Below are 20,967 nucleotides of genomic sequence, written 5' to 3'. Positions count from 1 at the left end.
TCAGTACTGCTCCCTGATAAATGAGGGTCTTCAACAAATGCATAAGAAGACTGATCTCCATATCTGGGACATTTGGTCTTGAGGAGTGAAATAAGATGACTATAATTTTTCTTCAGTTTTTTCACAGATGAAAAAACTACTTGGAGTCAGGCTGTTATGAAGTAGCTTTTCCTGCTCCTTTCTGTACTATATCTTGTGGATGAAACAAAAGTTTCAGTTTTGATATGCTCCACCTATAATTCATCCCAAATGCTAATGATTTTATTGTCATGATTTTCCCTTGTCCCAGCAGATCAAGATTAGAGATGATTTACTATGTCTAGATCTAGTTTAAATGGTTAAAGGTATTTACTACAAATTACATGTGGTTTCTTCAGAGATATGAGCACAACACAGTGCCTTGTTCTTCTTTATGCATTTGTGTAAGATATGATTGTCCACTGATGCTGTTATGATACATTTTTCAGAGTATGGGAGAACTTCCTTCACATTGAGCAGAACAATGTGTTTATAATTTAGGGAAGGATTAGATTTTAGGCTTTGCATATGCATTTCAATTTGCATATGCATTTCAATTTAAAAAGTGTTGCTCTCTGTCCAAGACTGCCCAGCTATAACCAGCATTTCTGAAACTGATGCATTTGCTAATCCTGTGGGACAGTTGCAACTTGTCAGTTTTTATAAATTGCTGTCTTTATGACAGGAAACTAGGAGGGCAAGGGTCTTATATCTGAATATAACAGCAAGGAGAAAACAGGGACATAATGACAGATGTGTCCCCAAGTCACTGTTCTCTAGGGTGGAAGCAACACCCAGAGCACGGTGCTTGCTGAAGGACTGGATGAAAGCCATGAGAACTCTATAAGCATCCGGTAAATGTTTTGCCTGGGTAAAGAGAAGACCTCCTGCAGGACAATTAAAACTGTTTTTTTTTATTTGTATTGTTTCTGTTCAGTGCTTTCTAAACATAGTAACTATTTTTATATCTTTTGTGATCCTAATAAAATTATTCTTTACTTTTAACTGAACATATTTGTTGAGAATGATATGAGGGTGAGTAGCAAGACATTATCAACACAGTAGTGAGTCATAAAGGGGGGTTCAGTCATGCTTGTAGCATCCAGCACCCTCAGGTAAGATTGGGATTCCTGGAAGGTTTCTAGCTGGTCCATCCCTAAGCAGCACAGAATGGCTTAAGAGCTTGTGAGGCAATGTGTACCTCCTGGTCCAAGTCTACCTGGGGGGACCCTAAGCTTCCACTGAGTTTGTATTCTCTTCACATTCATGGTTGAATTGCTGATGTGAAATATCTTTTAATATGACCAGGAGTATTGAGGCACGTGTCTGAAGGGCTATAACTCATGCCATTGCTTTCAATTGTCATTGCTTATTCTATGAAATTGATAAGGGCTAAAGCTCAAGGCTGGTACAAAATGTTTAATGTGGCGCAAAAAAAGCAATAAAAATACATAGTTTGTCTAAATGCAGTAGTTTTAAAATTCAAAGCACTATAAAATAAAACTTCTAAAATACTCTGAAGATTACGTTGTAGTTTTTGTTTTGTCATTTTTTATTTTTACTGCTAGAAAACAGTCTGCAATTGCAGACTGCAATTGCATTGGCTGGAGCAAATACTTTGTCCTATATGTTAAATAGCTTGATGAAATGGGAAAGAGAAATGGACATTGCTTAGTCCTTTGCAAGGCCTGTAAAGCTCAAATGTTCCTTACACAGTAGATGCTCTGAGTATTATGAATTGCACTTGTAAAGCTCACTCTCTAATAGATGTCACTCTTTTGTTTCCCTCCACTCTTTTGCAGCAAGTGACGGGCAGAAGTTTTGGTGAGAAAGATTTTCGTTCCGGATTAGAAAACGGCATTCTTCTGTGTGAGTAAGTAATGACAGTTTTGAGCCTTGAATACAATCTTGACTAAAGTAGAAAACAACCTTAGCTAGTATGTTCCATTGTTGATTTCCTTTTGAGAGTTTTGACATTGCACATAGTGGTATTTCACTTCAGTATAATTTCAGTGCCAAAGCTATTGTTATGGTGAGGGTTGAAATGTGGCTTAAAGAAAGCAGGTTTTATAAAATGCTTCCCTCACTCCACCCCTGGTCCTCAGCTAAGTTATGTAAAACAAAAATATTATGTTTGTTTTTTGGTTTCCTTTTATTTAATGTTGTTAACCACAGATTGGCAAATGGTGTTCCACACCGGCCTGTGTATGTCTCTGCCACAATGAGGCGTTTTGGACCAACTCCAAGTCTGAACGCTGTCAGGAGTTAGCCATCTGAATACCATCAATACACAGCTGCTTTAACAGTTTCTGGAAAGGTTAGGTATCCTCTAAATTTTGCCTAAAGGTGTGTTTCAATGACGTATTTTGTAATTTTTGGATGAGAGACACGAGCCAGCTCTTGCACATTTCTCTCTGTAGTTCTAATGGCTAGCTTTTAGGAAGAGTCTTCCAAAACCTTGTTAAGGTTTACATGCTAAAGCTGGTGACTTCTAAGAGCAATTTGGAAATATGCCCTAATGCCCTTAGCCCTGTGAAAATCAGATTGTCAGGCATTTGGGAGAATCTTCTGATCTGAATCACCTGTATGGACCAATTTCTTTCCCTGGATATGATTGTCACTGAAGTTGATAAAAGCTGTCTTTGCACACCAGAATGATGAAGCTTGTGCAAAACTGAGTCCATACTTATAAAGGAGATCTCCTGAGATGTGTAGCTGGACAATTGCAGCTATTGGTAAAGTTTTATACTCTTCCAGGTAATTGCACTTGGAAGCTGTTTTCAGCAGTGGAGTTAAGCTAATATCCTGGAACTCAGCTCTAGGTAGCTTACCATAGATCTGAAACCTACTTGTGTAAATACTTTTATATGTCTCACTGGTGTCATTAATCAGACAGCTTGAACTTTAGCTTTTAAAGGTGAAAAAATAGAAAGGAAATGATGTGATCTATTTTGATTGCAGTTGCGTGTCTTTGCTGAGGAGTGGCTTTGGGACGAGGGAAGTAGCTGTTATTGTTGATCAAAAGTTGTGTAACTCAGAAGGAGCATACCCTCTTTGTATTTAAGGGTTGCTTCTCACACAAAATCTCTCTCCTGTGTGTGTTGAAGGGAAGTGCTGTGTGCTGAATCACTTCTCAGTGCTCTTTGAATGTTAAGGTTGAATTGTGTTGCATGAAAAACAAGGGCTGTGTATTTCAAGCTTAGATTGTAATCTTATCTGCAAATAAGCAGAGGTAGTCTGATTTAAATACTGTAAATCTTTAAGATGGAAGGCTTAACTAACTAATGTTTTGCTAATGAGACTAATAAATATGTATTTCTTAGAAGGTTGTGAGCTCCATAACCAGATCAAGGGACTTGGTTATACTATGTAACTGTTCTGTGATATTGGGCAAATTGCTTGTCCTCATTTACCATTTGTGGATCAGTGAAAATCAGCCTGAAGGAATCTGTCTCCTCAGCCTCACATCTTAAAAGCCGTGAAGTTTGTATTGCTCTTGTTTAGCAAGCTGTAGCTAGTGTGTAAAACTCTATCAGGCTACAGAGCGTTAATGAGAAAGTCACCAAATTGGTCCTCATGACAAACTACCTATAGCACTGGCAGTAGAAGTGTACTACTCACTGGTTCCAAGTCCACTTAAAGTAGAGAACTCAACAGAAATTTTTGGATTCAACACTGAGAACTTCCGGAATATCTTGAAAAGTACTTTGGCAAGTGAATCACTGATAGTTAATTTTTTATCTGTTGCTCAGTGAAGAGCACTGTAAAGCTGCCACAAGCAATCCTGTCTTTCTAAACAGTACCTTTACTAATAGCTAGTAACTGTCTTTCTAGACAGTAACTTTACCAATAGCTGCTTTTTGTCACTTATTGGAAAATTACCAGGCTACCTAATGAAAAAAATGTAATGGTATACAAGCTTTCTCTTAACTCCCCGTCAGTCTGCTGTGCTTTCATTGCGGCTGACTTCAACAAGTAGATGAAAACCTGATCTAAGACAACTTCAGAAGACAAGAAATAAATTATAGCTGTCTTGGTTTCTGAAGATGGAAGAACTCATTGTTTTTGGTCAGGTTTTATCTGATTTGTTGAAGTTTTGGAGAAAAGCAAACTTACCTCTGTTTTTACCCACAGGACAGTACTCACTGCAAGGGGCATTAACTGACAACTCATAGCCAGACACTTATGTGGGTGATATCCATATGAATGTGGAATATCTGTGCTTAACTTCCACGTGACTGTTTCAGGGTTTTCCTCACCCGTTGTATTTTGTGAGGAAGACTGAAAGAGAGCTTGGGCTCTGCGGGATTGCAGCAGCTAGAGGACTGGAAACTGCTGTCAGGAAGGGGGACACAGTCAGCATGCCTTGAATGTCCCAAACATATCTCAAGCTACCTTCTGGCTTTGCAGGTGTTTTGCAGAAGGAAACAGGGATGTTACCATGCCAGAGTCCATTCCCCAAAGAGTCTGGTATGTGCAAAAGGGTGCAGGGGGAATCTCTGTGTCTGTAGCAGGATTGTTTGACCCTTATACACACTAATGCCAGGCCCGCCTCCACTTGATCCCAATTTTGATGTCCTAGACAGCCTACAGACACAAGCAGACATCACTACACTGGTTATAAATGATTCATTCACATCTAGCAACAATCCACATATTTTAATAAATGAAAATGAATGCAACTGTGCAATGCCAAAAGCTCAGGCTCTTGGGATGAATGGGTTGTGGAGCAGTGCAGATGTGCATGCCTGCCACAGGAACCTGCAAGCCTTGCACCTGCCTCTCCGGTGGTGTTTGTGCTGCGGCATTTCGATCTGGCCTCTGTACGAACTTTATAGCTTGACGCACTCAGCTGAGAGCTGAGGGGCATATTTAAACAATGCAGGATGCCATAAAGCAACAAGTCAACAGATGAGAGCAACACAAGCCCTTTATTCTTTCTGGCTGGTGGAAAGCCCACTTGTGCAGTTGCCCAGACAGTGGTGACTCTAATTGTTCACTCAGCTGTGCTGAGAAGCCAGTGACTATGACTTCTGTTTGTCTGAAATGAGTTCATGTTTTTTTAGCATAGCTCTCTGACATCAGTGCAGATGGTGATTTGAGCAGGGATATAATAGCTATATAGGCAGAGGCAGTTCTTTCTCTGTTCATGCTTTGTGAATTAAATTCTCATATGAAAAGACTGAAGAGTTTCTGCATGGGTGGGCAAATATGCCTTCCTGCGGTCATGGTTGAAAGCTATATGATGCAGGAATACAACACCAGTAGCAGGAATATCACTGGAAATCCCCTATTGCTTCTCCAGCACATGTTCAATTTTTTTTCTCCCTTGTTACATAGCTTTCATGTTTAGGTTTGACCCAGATATCATAAGAAGCTAGAGGATTAATCAGAAATAAATTAGATCTGGTTGTGCAATGCTTAGGTGTTCCTATGCTATGGATTCAGACATCTGAATGAAGGTTGACTGCCAAAAAAAGTGCATATCCTGTCTCTCTGTCTGCCCTGCTGGTCTGGCCAGTTCTGTTGTGTTTTTTGAAACAGCAGTTAAGGAAGTCAAGATTCCTTCTATTTCTAACCATGCAACAATTTCTATAAATAAGTTTAAAAATTATTACAAGAAGAAAAAATGCATATCTTGCTGCAACCTTGACCTGTTGTTTCTGCTCTAATATCCTTGCAAATGTATTTTCAATTTTTTTGCCCTTCCCCTTGCTGCCAACCTCCCCTTGTCAAGCAACTGCAGGATTCCTTCCTTCGTGTTGGGTATTCAGTAGTTAAAGAGGTCTCTGTAGGGATGTGAGACTTCAAAAATTTGAGTTAATTGCTTGCTTTGATATGATTATCCAAACAGAATTATATTATTATATGATTATCCAAACTGAAAGTTTGTATTAGTAGTAATGAGATTCTAATGTCAGGAACAGGACCAGACCATAAAGAAGAATAACAACAACAATTGGGATGTGGATCCTGGGCAAAAGACCTTAAACAATGAACTAAAACAGTTGGATATTAGCAGAAATTATTTGGCTTTGCAGTTGAGTCTAACAACATCATGATTGCGTGTAATACCTTGAGGTCTGTATGTAGAACATTTTAGCTGCATGTCTGGTTTATGTGTGTATTAAAATCAATTTATAGCAGAACATGCAGGCAAAATAAATCTGATTTTTCTCAAGCATGAAAGTTCTAATAAATATTTCACTGCACATCATACACGTATAAAGATGAAAAAAGACTAACTGTATGTGGTTAAAGATGGATGTCACTTTCCTATGCAGTTCTGGAAACCAACTTATGAGCAGTTTCCCAAGGTCTTCTGGGTTTTTTAGAGAGTTATTTTATCTATTAGCACGTGGCATTATGTAACTTTGTAAAATGTGCAGAAACTATGATTATTCTTTGAAACTATGCTTATTCTTTGACTCTGTAACTTTTATGTTGTTGTTTGAAAGAGGAAATACAAAGATGTTATATTGTTTTTAAGTAATCTTAGTAAAATTGTGTATGTACAGTGAACTAAAAAAAAAGTTGTACACTTTAGCTCCTGTAGGATAATATATAGGAAAGGCACTTCTCTTCTGCTGTGCATAATTTGAATATATGCTCTTAAAAAGTACAAGAAAGTTTTTAGATTTTACTTTTAAATAAAAAAGATGATAAATTAATAATGCACATAGATTACTTTAATAATATTTAAAGCAAATATGATAAGTTACTAAAAATCTGACTCAACTGAAAGTGATTATGATCAAGAATTACTTAAAGGAATTTATCATTTATTCTGTCATGATAATTATTTTCTTCCACAAGTAAGAAATCCCCTTAGCTTGTGTTCTGCATGTTGATGGTGATGAATGAGCTGCATTTTCTCATCCTGGTTCTGGTGCATCTGACCAAGCTTTGAGCTGACATAAATGCAGTTTTCAACAAGGGCTGGCCGTGTGCCAGATCGGCACAAGTGTAATGCTGTGGAATAATAAAACAGTTGTGCTCCGAGTCAGTGGCACCGTGAGGTATGTAGAACAGCCTTTGCTGTATATATGGTGTTTCAGTCCTTCTTTTTGCAAGTTAATGTCACTCATGTCATCTGGTAGGGGAAAACAAATAGTCTTTGTAGGTGATAGGATTTTTCAGATATGTCATTCTAATTGTCTGTCAGTACTATGGGCCTGGCATCAGTTCAGCACTTGGCTATGTAGTGAAGAGTGGAGAAGTCAGTGGATGCCCAGCCCTTATGCTTAATTACTATTTTGCTTGACTTTTCTATTCTTGGAAATCAAGAAGGTATTTGAGTTTCATAGGCATATTTCAAGTTTTGAGTGTGACTCATGTTTGAGGTGAGAAGGAATTGGTGTTTTCCTGTGGTTTTCAGGCTCCGTGCTGTAAAGCCAAAACATTATCAGCATCATGAATTTGGCTTGTCTCCAGGTTTGAGAGATGGGCCCCAAGGCTCATTAAGCATTAAGATTTAGGTTCATGTGAGGACATTTCAAATAGTTTTATATGAATACAGAGTCCTTAATCTGTAAGTTTTATTGCTGTTTCATAATGAAGAGCTATTTATTAATACAGTTTAGATGAGGGGCCAAAGGTAATGTAAACCCTAATGCTAAGCCTGTGATGAGAAGAGGGGAATAGACAGTGAGGGGCATGCTTAAACAGTCAGAATGACCTGTCCTTGTATGCATTTTTGCAGACTGAATAGTAGAGCTTTATCACTGATGCTTGCTTACTGACAGGGCAGGAGACTGTGGAGCACTGATCCACTCAAAAGGAGTGTTGCTCAAATGCAAGGCAAAGTAATCCTGTGAGAAGTTTCAGCTTTTCAAGAGTGTATGTTTAAGAAAGCATATTTAGCAGTTTTAGAAAGCACATCCATGGCCATTGCTACTTAGTGTAAAAACTATGCATGAATTGTAAATTTATAGGTGCATGAGATACTCTTCACATCACCAGTCCTTGTGATTGAAGGTTGTATATAAACAGCTTGTGAAGTTACATTCTTCCCTGTTGCCTTTCTTGAGCTGTTTGCAAGGCCTCTATTTTGTTCATATTTTTTGTTTTTGGCAGAGCACGACTAATGCAGTCCTGTGTTTGGAATATTGTTTTCTCAATACTATATATTTGCATAGGTCTTTATTAAGGTTTTACATATTAGACTGGACTGCGAGCCCTTCATAAGACAAAGGCAGTTCTGTCCTGCTTGTTAAAAAAACACCTTGTTCATCTGATTCTAAATAAATGATGTCAGGGGCATCATTAGCAATCACTCAAGAATGTTTTCCCGAAAATATTTTTGTGACCTCAGGAACATGTTTATATTTTGAAACTTCTTAGCCATGTCTTTTGCAACAAAATATTTTGACTTTTCATTATTCACTGTTTCAAGGTGATTTGTTCATCTTTAAGACTAGTAGTGGATTTTTCTGTACTTTTAAAATATTTGGGGGCATTTTGGAGCTGCTACTAGACCATGAGTTAAAAATATGTGGATACTGAAGCTGTCTAGGCTAATAATTATCAAGTGCTGAAAGACTGCTTGTTTGAATGTAAGTCTGTAAAACTTGATTTGAAGAGAGAAATCTCTCTGTGAAGGTTTACTGTGGATAGAATTTCCTGAATTCTCAAATATGAAATGCCCTTTGACTTTTAGATCAGATCATTAGTCAGCTTTTCTTTTTAGGAATATGATCTGTTACCTGAGCAAAGAGCTCTGTTGGATACCTCTCCCTCCAGCCTGGATTGATCTGTGAACATACATCACTTCAGCCTTTCTTTTCTTCTTATTCTCTGAAAATGCTTCTCTTCCATTTCCTCCTGGAACTGAGGTCTTTTTGGAGGCTGGGTTTTTGCAGCCATCCTCTGAATATTTTTGTAACTGACGCTTTCTTGCAAGAATGTCATGGGCAATTTATAGGTGCTTTTCATTAGATCTTTTATCAGCTGTTGCCTGAAACTCCTTCTCTTCCTGGCAGAAGTTTTTCAAATTCTTAACTCATGATAAAAACCCCCAGGAAGGTCTAATAAATTAGTCACACAGTGGCTAGCACTGATTTCAGCTTGTCTGTCCAGCTGAGGAGATACCTTATCTCCTGGAATGCCAAGCCTTGGGGACAGCATGAGTAGAGCATTGATTCTTCCCGAAGCTATGAGAGCTGGTTTTCATCGGGGGAAGGAAGTGACCTAGCTTCTCCCTGTGCTGGGACCAGAGCAGCTTTCCCCTTCCATCATGCCCTGTTCTTTCTATAAGGTAAGCCAGGTCTAAGGTTTTAGCCTCTTATGCAGTGTTTCACTGTGCACCAAGCCAGCTCCTGGCACAGGGGAAAGGGAGGATGAGTGTCTGGTTGCTCCAGGGGAGATTTAGATCGGATATTAGAAAAAGTTTTCTCACCGAAAAGGTTGTAAGGCATTGGACCAGGCTGCCCAGGAAGTGATTGAGTTACTATCCCCAGCAGTGCTGGCTTAACAGCTGGACTTGGTCATCTTTGAGGTCTTTTCCAACCTTGATTACTCTATGTTGGACTGAAAACTACAAGAGAACTTTGAGAAGAGCAGAGGATTGTTCTGACTCAGGACAGGTGCATAAGTGCTAGAGGTGGTGAGCAGAAATCCCCACAGAGAGCTTGAAGGGTCTGAGAGTAGGTCATGCATGTATGTAGAGACTCAGGTTTTGTGCATGGAGCCTGAAAATTCATAGTTGTATCCTGGTTTGGGTTATTGTCTTTTGGGTGTTTGGTGGGATTGTTTGGCTCAAAATGAGCGAAGGATTAGGATTAGGACTGGGGAAGAGGACACAGGCTGGAGCTGTAGAGGCCAGAAGAAGATATGTGGTGCAGGTTTTCTCTCCTGAAAACCCTTTAGACTAGGACATGGCTGGGGACAGAAGGCCCTGGGCAGCCAAATCCTTTGGTTAGGATTGGTGGGGCAAGAAAGCATGGGACTGCAGTTGTCAGGGGCTTCTAGGAGAAGGTGTGAGTTAGTGGTTTTTGTTCACCTAGAGACTGTCCCCTAGGCCATGGCTGAGGATCTTGTGCCGGGTCCCCAATGCAAAATGGTGATCTGTCTTGTTTGCTCAGTATTTCAACAGAAACCCACAGAGCTGATAAAACTGTACATATCAAGACATGTGCTTTATGAAAGTCTAAATTGGCACAGCAAATTTAGTTTGTGTATACAGGCCTATGTCAGAAGAGGTATATTGAGTGGATTTTTGAGAAGCTGGGATGGACACTAACTGTGAGAGTGAAGGCGACTATTGAGACCCTGCACAAACAGCACAATTTTTCAGCTGGCTTGGTAGCAGAGCAAGCTTAAACCACTCAATGTTTTGGCATCTGGATTGTTGCTCTAGATGAGGCAATAAGTCAGAAGCAGACAGTCTGCTCTGGAAGAAACCTCCCTTTGACATATTCTGCAGCAAGCAAGTCCTGGGGGGTTTGGTGCCAGACTGCTTAGAAATGTTTCTAATAGGAGACAAACTTTCTAATAATAATTTTAATTCCTTCCTCAGGGTTTTCCATCTTGCCCCATCCTATTTCCTCTCTCTTCAGCCTCCAAATGATGAACTAAAATGTTGTTTGTTCCCTACTCCTTTCCTTCCTCTCAATTTATCCTTCTCCTATATTTCACAGGGAAGTCTGTACAAGTAATTTTGAAGATTTATTTAGAATGGGTTTTGGCATTTGAGGTTTCCAATAAGAACTCTTTATTTTGCCTTCTATTATTGCCTATGACTTTTAATCTGCACCTGCAATATTGGTTATGGTGCTGATGAATTCACATTTGAGTAATAAAGAAAATGGGATGCTTTAGCTAATACATTGTTTTTTTCCTGAAACAGAATAGGCAGACTGAGGATTAAAATCACAAGAGAGCTACAGTATTTGGAAAGAAGTCCTCTGGCAAAAAAAAATTGTATCTTAAATTGCCTGGTGTAACAGCTAAATGGAAAATAATAGTTTTATAAAGTTGCTGCTCTGTGAGGTTAAAAAGTACCATAGTGTCTTCTGGGGGAAAAAAAAGTAATTCTTTTTCCATCTGTGAAATAAAATAATGGTTCTAGAAGATAGGCAGTTCTTTTATTGGCGTTCTCTTAATCTAATGGGGAAAAGTGATTTTTTTGTAAATAGAAGTATATGAATTAATTTGGTTTTAGGACATTGCTGTTGGATTCTACCTTAAGCAGAAGAGGAATAGTACAGCCATCTCTATGAGCTTGGGTTACAGAGTTTTTAACTTCAAGAATATTTTAAAAATACCCCCAGCTCCCAAAAGTGTCGTTCATATTTGTTTTGATGCTACTTCCAATACATGATGGTGTTGGAGATGTGGGAACTTCAAGAATGTAATAACACGCATACAATTTTGGACAAGTGGAACAAAAGCTTTACTAACTATGATCATAGGAAACTGAGAATCTCCCACTCTGCTCCCCTGTTCTGTCCAAGTGATTGCAGAAACCCAACCTATATACTGTTTCAGGGAGACACAAAGGGAAAGAGGTGAGGGAAAGTGATCACTTCAATGTTTATAAAGCCAGATGTTCACTCCTGGAGGGTTGAAAACCTTCATGAACTTGCAAACTGCCACAGTCCTAAGGAATCAAGCAACAAATAATGTGCTACAATGGAGAGATGGCTCTTGGTGGAGCTCTGAGCAGTGGCACACTGCCTGTTATCCTGCTGTTATTATGCCTGTTAGCCCTCAGAAGTAGGGAGCTAGAAACCATCACAGACTGTTAGCTTTAGTTGAAAGGAATATTCTTCTCATTTGGATAAACTTTTCAGGAAGACCTCTCAAATATTAAATATGAATAATTTTACTACCACAACAAGCTGCCAGAGGAGTCTTCTCTTGAATGGAGACCATGACCAAAATGAGGTTTCCTCTGTTCCATGGAGCTATTCTAATTTTCAGAGAGTTTTAAAATTTAAGCAGACATAATTTTTTCCCTTCAAAGATCTTGAATTTTAAGTCCATCATCTTGAATTGATGATTTTCTTCGCAGTGGATGGAACTGGTTGAATTTTTCTTTGGATAAAAGGCATTATGGTTTTCTCTTGGGGGAAGGGCGGTGAAGACACAATGTTTGTTGCAACAGGATTTTACAATTAAAATTCCCCACTTTTAGAGGCTTGGTCATTTTTTTGAGTATTGTAACAATGAGCCATGTCAGCACATCTCATAGCATGCTCATGGGTGGTGAGGAACTTGGATTTGGGGGGTTGCTAATCTTTGGACACTGAACAGTGTTCAGCTGTGGTATCACTGGCCTAATGGTGTTTTCATGATGAGAAGGGGGGATTATGAATTCCCTTTTTATTTGTCTTCTCTCGTTTATGATTTAGGAGCCCTCCATTCAACACAATATATGAAAGAATGGCATTTAATTTCAAGTTAAGATGAAAAAAAAGATAGACAGGCCACCCATAAAGTGTACATCCTTTCTCACTTTCCTTCAGTGCAGAAACTGCCATAGCTGGATGCCTTCTAGGTTTCTGCTCTCAGGCCTTTCCAGGCATGATCTGCCTGTACACAGGTAAGGCAGGCTGATGTGTCAAAATTCATCCAGAATCTGTCTGGGTCACTGATGTGATCTAGATCAATTTAGAATTTAAAATAAATACTATTGTGTTACTGTGCTGTGGATATTCATCCTAGTCTTTCTTCATTTCAGTGATCAAATTTGGGTGTCCATGTATGTTTTCAGAAGGGAGAAAGGGGAGATTCTTTTTTTCCAGTCACACTTAAATCCTTATATGCTGGGGGAAAATTTTTGATAATTTGGATTTTATGACTTTCCACTCATAAAATACTCCTTTCTCATAACAGGTTGCTGAATGCGATAAAGCCAGGATTGGTAAAAAAGATCAATAGACTACCGACCCCCATTGCAGGTTTGGTGAGTATTTCAAATGGAGGAAAATATTTCAGTGCTGCTTTTTGCACCTTGACATTGACTATGGGATTCAGATAGCAGTTATTTTTGTAATTTGAACTCTTCTAGCCTAGTAAACTCAGACGGTCCCTCTGAAATTGGAATGCTCTGTGTAGTCACCTTAAGACCTTTCAGTCTTTTTTTTTCCAGAAGTAGGCAGTATTCAAGTGTCGGGGTATATTTTTAGAGGAAGATGATCTTCTTGGTTATATATCACCTCTCAGTTGTGGCACTAGCTTTAGAAAAACTGGAATGCATGCATAAGAAGCCACCACCACAAAAAGATAGCTTTTGGAAAGGAAGAAAACTGTACTTGTATATTTTGTCTCATTTTCCCTTTCTCCAAAATACCACAGTCTGCAGATAACATTCATTCTGGGACATCTGGGGAATTGTTTCATGTTGACTTTAAGGGCAGACCAAAATTTGTCCATACTCTGTTGTACGCAAGGAAGACCACAGAGGATGTGCTGACAGCTCATGGGCTGCCAGGAGCACTGGGTGCTCAGGGGGTCACCTCAAGTGGTGGCACAGTCCTGTGCTTGCTGGTGGGGCAGAAGGTGGGAGTGGGTGCCTGTTGGGTCTAACAGGATTAGCCACATAGAAATATGTCTGTATTGATTTTATCTTCAGCTGTAATAGGGAATAAAAGGGTCTTTGAGCATGTGGAAGGTGGCCATCCTCTAATTTATACTCATCATGTAGATAGTGGTTCCTTTGTGTTCACATTATGGCCTATACAAAATTCAGAATATATTATTTGTTAATACCTGAAGTTAATGGTCCTTTGTATAAACAGCATTAAAAAGTTTCAGTGTATCAGAAACCATGCTACGTTTGCTGTTAAATTAGCTCTACAGTGCTGTTGCATAGCCTTTGAGGCTGGGTCTTTCAACATGTAGATTGACAAGGCTATTTCTGCATGAACACTGCCTGGTTTTAGAATCTCATTTTTGATCCCCACCACCCTTTCTCTAAAGTTTCCTTGAGTGCCTTTCTTTTGCCTCTAAAACCCATCTAGTTTTATTCCTTCGCTGCCCTATTTGAAAGGAATATTTGACATAAACAGATGAAAAAGTACCAGTAGTGCAGTTTTCTTTTCCTTGGCTCACTTTCAGGAAAGACTCAATTTTTGTTATGACTGTTTTAAGAAGATGATATTGAATTACATTGGGTTTTTTCCTTATTCATATGTAAAATCCCAATGGTAAGGTGGTTATAGTAGGAAGGACATAGAAAAAAGTCATTATGTGTGTGTATTTTTCTCATTCCTTGAGATAAAGCTCTCTTGCAAGATGTGTATCTTCAAAGCATTATAAAAAAAGAAGTTTTCAGGCTACGAATGATACAGTAAATCTTTTTTGTGTTGTAAAGTCACTTCATTACCTCGGTACCTGTGTCCTCTGATTTCCTTTAGTAACTACTTTTCTAAATATTTTTCCTAATAAATAATTAGGTTATTTTAAAAAGTTCACTATTTTTGAGTTCTTGAACATTACCAATGAATGTTTTTATATACTGTTCAGTGAATAAATAGCTCCCAACAAAACAAACGATCAAAATTTCCCCTTGCTTTCCAAGACATCTGGTTCCATACCTGCTGACTTTTGTTGCCATTTGTAGTTACAGTGGTGAGTAAGTGGCTGCTTTAAGGACTACATGTGAATTAAAAGGATCAAGTGTTCTATCTAGTCTGTTATGCTTATTTATGGTGTATTATTTAAAAGTACAGCCATCAGGGGTTTATTTGAGCACAGGGTGTATCCTTTTCTTTTCACTAACCTGTACCATGCCTATGTGTCTGAAAAAAAAATTAATATATTGACACTATGGTCCAGAAGCAGTTATACCTCCCAGGTAGTTGACCCTACATGTGAGAAATTCCCTTATTATTTGCCAATTTTTCTTTATTATCTTAGTTTTGGTTGGCTTGACATACTAAATAGTTACTTCTTTCCAGTTATTTCACCCCAGTGAGTGTGATTTCCTCAGGTACAAGTAGAAATGCTGTGAAAGCTTCAGTACCTTTTCTTCCTTGCATGGGATACATGCTTTTAAATCCTAGATACTGCTGCTGCCTAAAAAGTGTAACTGAATTACTGTAACAGAATTCATTTCTTTCCTGTATCTGATAGAATAAGTTTTTATTTCACTAGCAGAGACAATAGGTACATTTTCTTTTATACACAGTAGGAGCTAAAACTTATGAGTAATTTTGGAGTATTCAAAGTGCCTTTTGTTTCATCCTTAACCTCCAGAGACACAAACAGTTGTATATTATGTAGCTCTACAAAATGTCTACTTGATTCTAATTCTCCAGATGATAGTCTATTTTTCTCCTTTGTTATGGTAAGGAAAAATTAGGAAGTGTCCCTTATTGAAGGAAAATAACAGTAAACTTGAAGCCCATATCAGACACATGCTGAGGTGTTCACTTTGAAGTATTATCAGGTGTAAAAATTCTGCCTATATTTCATGTTTGAGTGACTTCTCACAACACTTCTGTAAGTATTATGTATAACTGGTTCAGTGTTGACAGACTGAATTCTTCAAATCTTTCCTGGCATTTAGAACTAGATGAATCTGCAGTTACTCTGAAATTCTGATCAGTGACTTGCTCATGTATTTTAAGAGGGAATAATTTATTTGCAAATCTCGCAGACCAGAACACCAGTCATTTAAGTAAAATTTATCCGTTATAGTGCTGTGGTGTTAAAGTAAGAACTCCAGGATCTGAACAGTACCATACTTAGCACAGGCTGTATAAATACACAAAGATGATCTTTGTCTAGTTACAAGTCTAAGTCAGGATGTGGATTGTATGCAGCATTACATATAGAATTACATATGTTCAGCTTGGCAGGCTTGTTTGTAACTTGCTTTGATCTCCAGAAGTGCCGACTGCTTCTGTTATCACAGCAGAAATGATACATTGCTTTAATGAAAGAAAATGTAGGACCACAGCTTTGGTATTCGGACTTACAGTATTAAATCTGATGAAGTGTTTTATCATTCTTGTTCAGTATTCATTAATCCTGAAAGCTTATGCTCCCACCAGAAAGCAAATTCACAAAGCATTCAAAGAACATATTAGGCCTAGGTAGGAGTAACAGAAGAAATTTTCTCATGTGAAAAATTGATACTGAGCATCTTTGTTCTAAGACTGTCAGATTTCTAGCACCATCATTTAATGTATTTAATTGTAGAAGGCTGGAGAAGTGTTTTGGCTAAGTTATTAATTAAAAAACCATCTGGAGCTGCAGAAGACTTGCAAAGATGTATTAGAGTACAATGAATATAATATAACTTTTACAAAACCAGCAATTTTTTTCAGTGAGTTGCTGTTGGTTTCTTTCCTCTTGTATGACATCCTCTTGTATGACAGTGAATACAACAAATTTTTAAGGTTTCTACTAATTGCAATTTTGTACCTCTAGACCTTATTATCTATTCTATGAAAAATTACCAGCAACACTGTAGATAAGGTTTGCTCTATAATACTAACTACTGTATGTTGACTTTATTTTTCCCTTAAAAAGATTCCAGCTTTTGCTTCCTGTCCCTGAATAATGTCACTCTGTGAGAAAATAAAAGGTTTCTGCCTTATCTTTTGTTTGACAGGATTTAGGGGAGTTTATAGCATTACTTCAGTTCCTTGAACAATCCCCACAGGAGCTCAGACACTTACTTCAGAGGCTGTGTGAATGATTCTCACATATAATAGGAGGAAGTAGTGAACACAAAGATGGAGAGATGAACTTTAGCTTGGATCTTGGCTCATGTTTCAGTACTACTGAATAAAAAATCTGTTTACTGTGGCATCCAGTTTTCAGTTTGTTTATGGTCCTTAACTTTGTGACGTATGTATGATATAGCACTGGAAAAAATAGACTTGCAGAAGTCACCTGGTTGCATGGTTATTGCACCAAGATGAACAAAGGCAGAATGTGCTGCTTAAGAAAGCTTGTTCCTTTGAAAGCAGGGTTGGGTTTTTTTCCCTCATTATTTTCCCAGGAAGTTTCTTTTGGCAAAGTGTTCTCTGAGAGCTTGCTATTACCCTTAATAAGAACAGCTATCTGTCTGCTGGTGCTGGTAGCTTGTTCTTATGCTCTAATATTGCACAAATTGTAAATTTGGGGTTTTTCTATCTTATATGTTATTTCAAGGAAATGTTGTCCTTATATTAGCTTTCAGGAGTTTGAGCTACTAATTAAATTCAGCAAATGAGATCTTGTTTCTTCATGTAGGTATGAACCTCAAAATAAAATTACAAGACCCAAATAAATTATAGTGTGTATCACACAGTTAAAAATAATTAGCAAAGATAAATACACAAAACTTTAACCAACGTGCATTATTTTTATCACTCTCTTCATTCATACCTCCTTGTTACTAATTTTTTTGAAGAATTATCTTCTTGGTTTTTTTCTTTTAAATTTATCATTCTCCCTTTAGTTCTAGTACTTTCTTGAAAAAGCCTGCTCCTATTGTAATATATAGATTCATAATACATGATAGTTTCTGTTTTCTTGTTTTGTACTACTATTCTCTGCTGAACATATTCATTTCCCAGCACAATTGTATTCATAAAAAAGTCTTGCTGTGTAAGTTGTGGTACATGTGAAGTAAACAGAAGCAAAATTTCCTGTCTATCTAAAAACAATAAGTTCTTGGCACTCACATTCCTAAAGCATTTTTGTGAGTGTTGATGTAAAACAAAGTGTCAACAGCATAGCAAAATACTGTGCAAACCATTCTGCCATGTTTTCTGTGGATCTTCCTTGCTAAATAGAAATTGGTTTCTCTACACCTCTTGTGCCTGCTTTCAGTTCTGAAATCTGAATGTTTGACGAATGCAATATTTAGGGTCTAGCCAGTAGTTGAGAGCAGCACTGTGTGCTTTGGCTCATAGTGTACTACATAATGAATCTCTTTACTAAAGCAAGAGTATCCTTAAAAAAAAAAAAAGTAATGGTTAGTAGCGTGTCCTTGTATCCTTTATGTTGTTTGGGTTTTTTACTCTCCTAGCTTTCTAGACTGCCTTCAAATTGATTTTCCATTTAAACTTTCTTGCCTTGGGTGTCATCTGAGCTGGACAGAATTACTTTATGAAATTCCTGTTTAATGAATTAAGTTGTACGTTGTATTCATAAACATTTCTAAGTTACACAAAGAATATAAAAGCAAACTAACAGGTGTTTCTTAACCACATTGTTTGTAAACAAAGTCTGTGTGGAACAATCTGCAGTGAAGCTGTAGCTAATTCATTGCAGTAGAGGAAAACAGCCATCAGTTCAAATTTGGCAGGAAGCACAGAGAAAGCAGTATTGGAGGAAAAATGAGAAGCAAACAAATAAAACCCAAAAGTTTATATGGAAATTCAGCTATTTTTCTTTTCAAAACTGAATTGAAGGTTTTATTGCTTCCAATTAACCATACAAATGCTGTCCAGGAAGCATTGCTCTACTGCCATTTAAACTAGTATTACAAATGGAAAATACAATGCTGGCATCTCATTTAGTATTCTATTGATTAAAATGGCTGTGCTTACTCTGGTGTGTTTGGTTTGGTTCCAAACTCTCAAACATTTGATGCTGGAAACTAATAATTGATCTGACAGTGAATGTACTGGAGACATATTCCACTGCTTCACTTGGGTTCAGCCTGTGTTGCCTGGCTTCCAAGTTGTACTATAATCTGATGTATGCATGCAAGAGAGGCTGAAATAATAGGAAATGAATAAAAGGCATGTACTATAGAAAAATAAACAAACAAAACAAAGGGAGGTAAATGACCCCACCTTATTTATTTGTTTGTGCTGGTCTGAGCTGCATTTAGCTGTAACACACACCCTCAGAGAAGTGAGTTTAACCAACTCCTAGTAGTGTTCATGTTCACCACCTCTGTATGGCTCATGAGTTGTCCCTAACATCCATGGGCAATCACTTCCTTCCTCAGCTACCAGCTGCAGTGTTGTGTTTATGATGGCTGGAGGTGAAACTTGGAATTAAGAACCTTGTTTGTTTCCAAATTGCCCATATTGATCCCTCAGGGGTTTCTGTGTGCTTTCTGCACCACTGGCCCCAGCAAGAACCCAGCCAGGACTTTGGCAGACCAACCTCACTGCTGGCCTAAAGTCCCATCTTCTGGATGCTTCCTTGGCTGGAGTGCTCACAGTGCACTCAATAAGCTGAGCTGTTTGTTGGCTGGGACCACTCCTTGTCATGCTGAGGATACTGGCCCTCTCTGCCAGTGTCCAGGAGTTTATTCCTTGCTGTAAGATGAAGTCTCTCAGTACCCAGGGTGCTCTGAACAGTTTCCTTGCTGGGTCAGAACAGCACCAGCCAAGATGGGTAAATGTTTGCAGGACACTTGTGAAGGATGGCTGTGATCCACAGCTGCTGTGGACACATGCAAACTTCTGAAACTAGACTGGTTAAGGTTCAAAGGTGCAGCATTTTCACAGTCAGCTTAAGCTGTGCCCTCAGCCTGCTGAGCTCTGCTGCTGAGAATGTCAGGACTTGGTTTGGCCAAATGCTAATAATACTTGTAAGCTCTTTGTGGCAAGGATCATCTGTTAGTCTGTTTTTGTCTAACACCTCACCCCATGAGTCCTGCTCCATGGCCAGGACTCCTAGACAGTATGTTAATACAAATAATAAATAACAGCTACAAAAATATCACAAGTATTCCTATGTCATTCACAGTCTCATTTTAGACTGCTCTCCCAACACCTGTGAGTTTAATCAGTAGGTTTATAATTAGATTTATTCCTACTGAATAATATAGAACATTAATATGCAAATTTGGAGGCAAGGGGAACCTTTTCTATGATAAAACCAAGAGAGGATGGTCACTGCAGAGGATGTCCTTTTTTGAATGGTTTTTTTTTTTGCTGTATGAAGACATCCTTTGCCTGCCCAGCCTTAGCATGCTTTAGGAAAAAGTGTTTGATTAAAAGCAGAGTCTACCTGTTTTAGGGCTATGAAGTGACTTCTCAAAGATGTTATTTATAAAATATCATAATGATTGGTTTTTGGGGATTTTTTTGGTATGGTTTTTTCATGGTTTTATTTTTTTCCATAGGAAGTTTAGTAAACTGAAGGGATAACGTTTGAAAACAGCAAAAAGAAAAACATTGCTACTGATGAAGTGATAATACTAGGCAGCTGAAATGTGAGTTTGACCTTGTCATTGCATTAACCTTTACTATAGATGATAGGGTCTTTCTCGGTTTGGGGAGGGCAGCTGGCTTCCAGGAAGGGCTCATTTTGTAGCCATGAAAAATGTAGGTTGCCTACTGGAATAACTGCTAGATTTGCTTTTAGATGCTGGAGTCTTTCTGCAAGTTCAGCCATGACTTTCATTATACTGGTTTAATGACACTGAGGTGAGTGAGTATTTCAGAAATGGCAAGCTTTTGAAGAATAATCTCTAACTATCTGTAAATATAAGAAAATATAATAGTTTAACAAATCAATGCCATTTGCCATATAGCTTAAATTCCTACTTAATGAAGTGAAGGATCAGTGCCTTCCTTGAGCTGCTGTCTGGGGAACAAAGAGCCTGCTGAACAATGATTTATACTCTTCAAAACAAATCCCACTGTGGAAGGTTATGACTTCTCTTCATAGCTGGGCAAATACCACATGCTCTGGAGACATGTACCATCTTCAGGAATTTTCAATGAAGGAGTTGGATGCCCTGAGTCTGTGAATGTGTCACCTGTGTCCTGTGGGGAATGTGACACTGTTGCTGTTTTATTCAGGCACCTGCAATTTTTGTGTGTCTTCTATTGCAATATTGATTAGTTTGCAATGAGGATATAAAGAAAAGCACTGAGCTGGTATACTGCAAGTGTTTGGGCCAACACACACAAAATATGCAGAGTTACAACTGTCCATGTCTTGAGGCTAAATAAGTATCAGCTTTTGTCCTTAGCAAGGAAAACTAGACCTGAGGTTATGGTTGCTTTCAGCTACCCTGAATTTGGCATTCCTGCAAGT

At 38.3% G+C, this 20,967-nt stretch overlaps 1 protein-coding gene across 1 annotated transcript in view; it reads left to right on the top strand.

Moving 5' to 3' along the window:
- LIMCH1 (LIM and calponin homology domains 1) overlaps nucleotides 1-20,967 on the top strand; it is a 188,776-nt gene that overhangs the window by 69,774 nt on the left and 98,035 nt on the right. The window contains exons 2-3 of the mRNA XM_071432482.1: nucleotides 1,821-1,891; nucleotides 12,856-12,925. Coding sequence (XP_071288583.1) covers nucleotides 1,821-1,891; nucleotides 12,856-12,925 — 141 coding nt within the window. The remainder of the gene's footprint in view (nucleotides 1-1,820; nucleotides 1,892-12,855; nucleotides 12,926-20,967) is intronic.

This window comes from Agelaius tricolor, unplaced genomic scaffold, assembly GCF_023055355.1.
Source record: "Agelaius tricolor isolate 1412-34295 unplaced genomic scaffold, bAgeTri1.0.p SCAF_8, whole genome shotgun sequence".
Classification (NCBI taxonomy): Eukaryota; Metazoa; Chordata; class Aves; order Passeriformes; family Icteridae; genus Agelaius; species Agelaius tricolor.
Note: the sequence above shows the minus strand (reverse complement) of the source record. Positions and strands in the feature narration are given on the sequence as shown.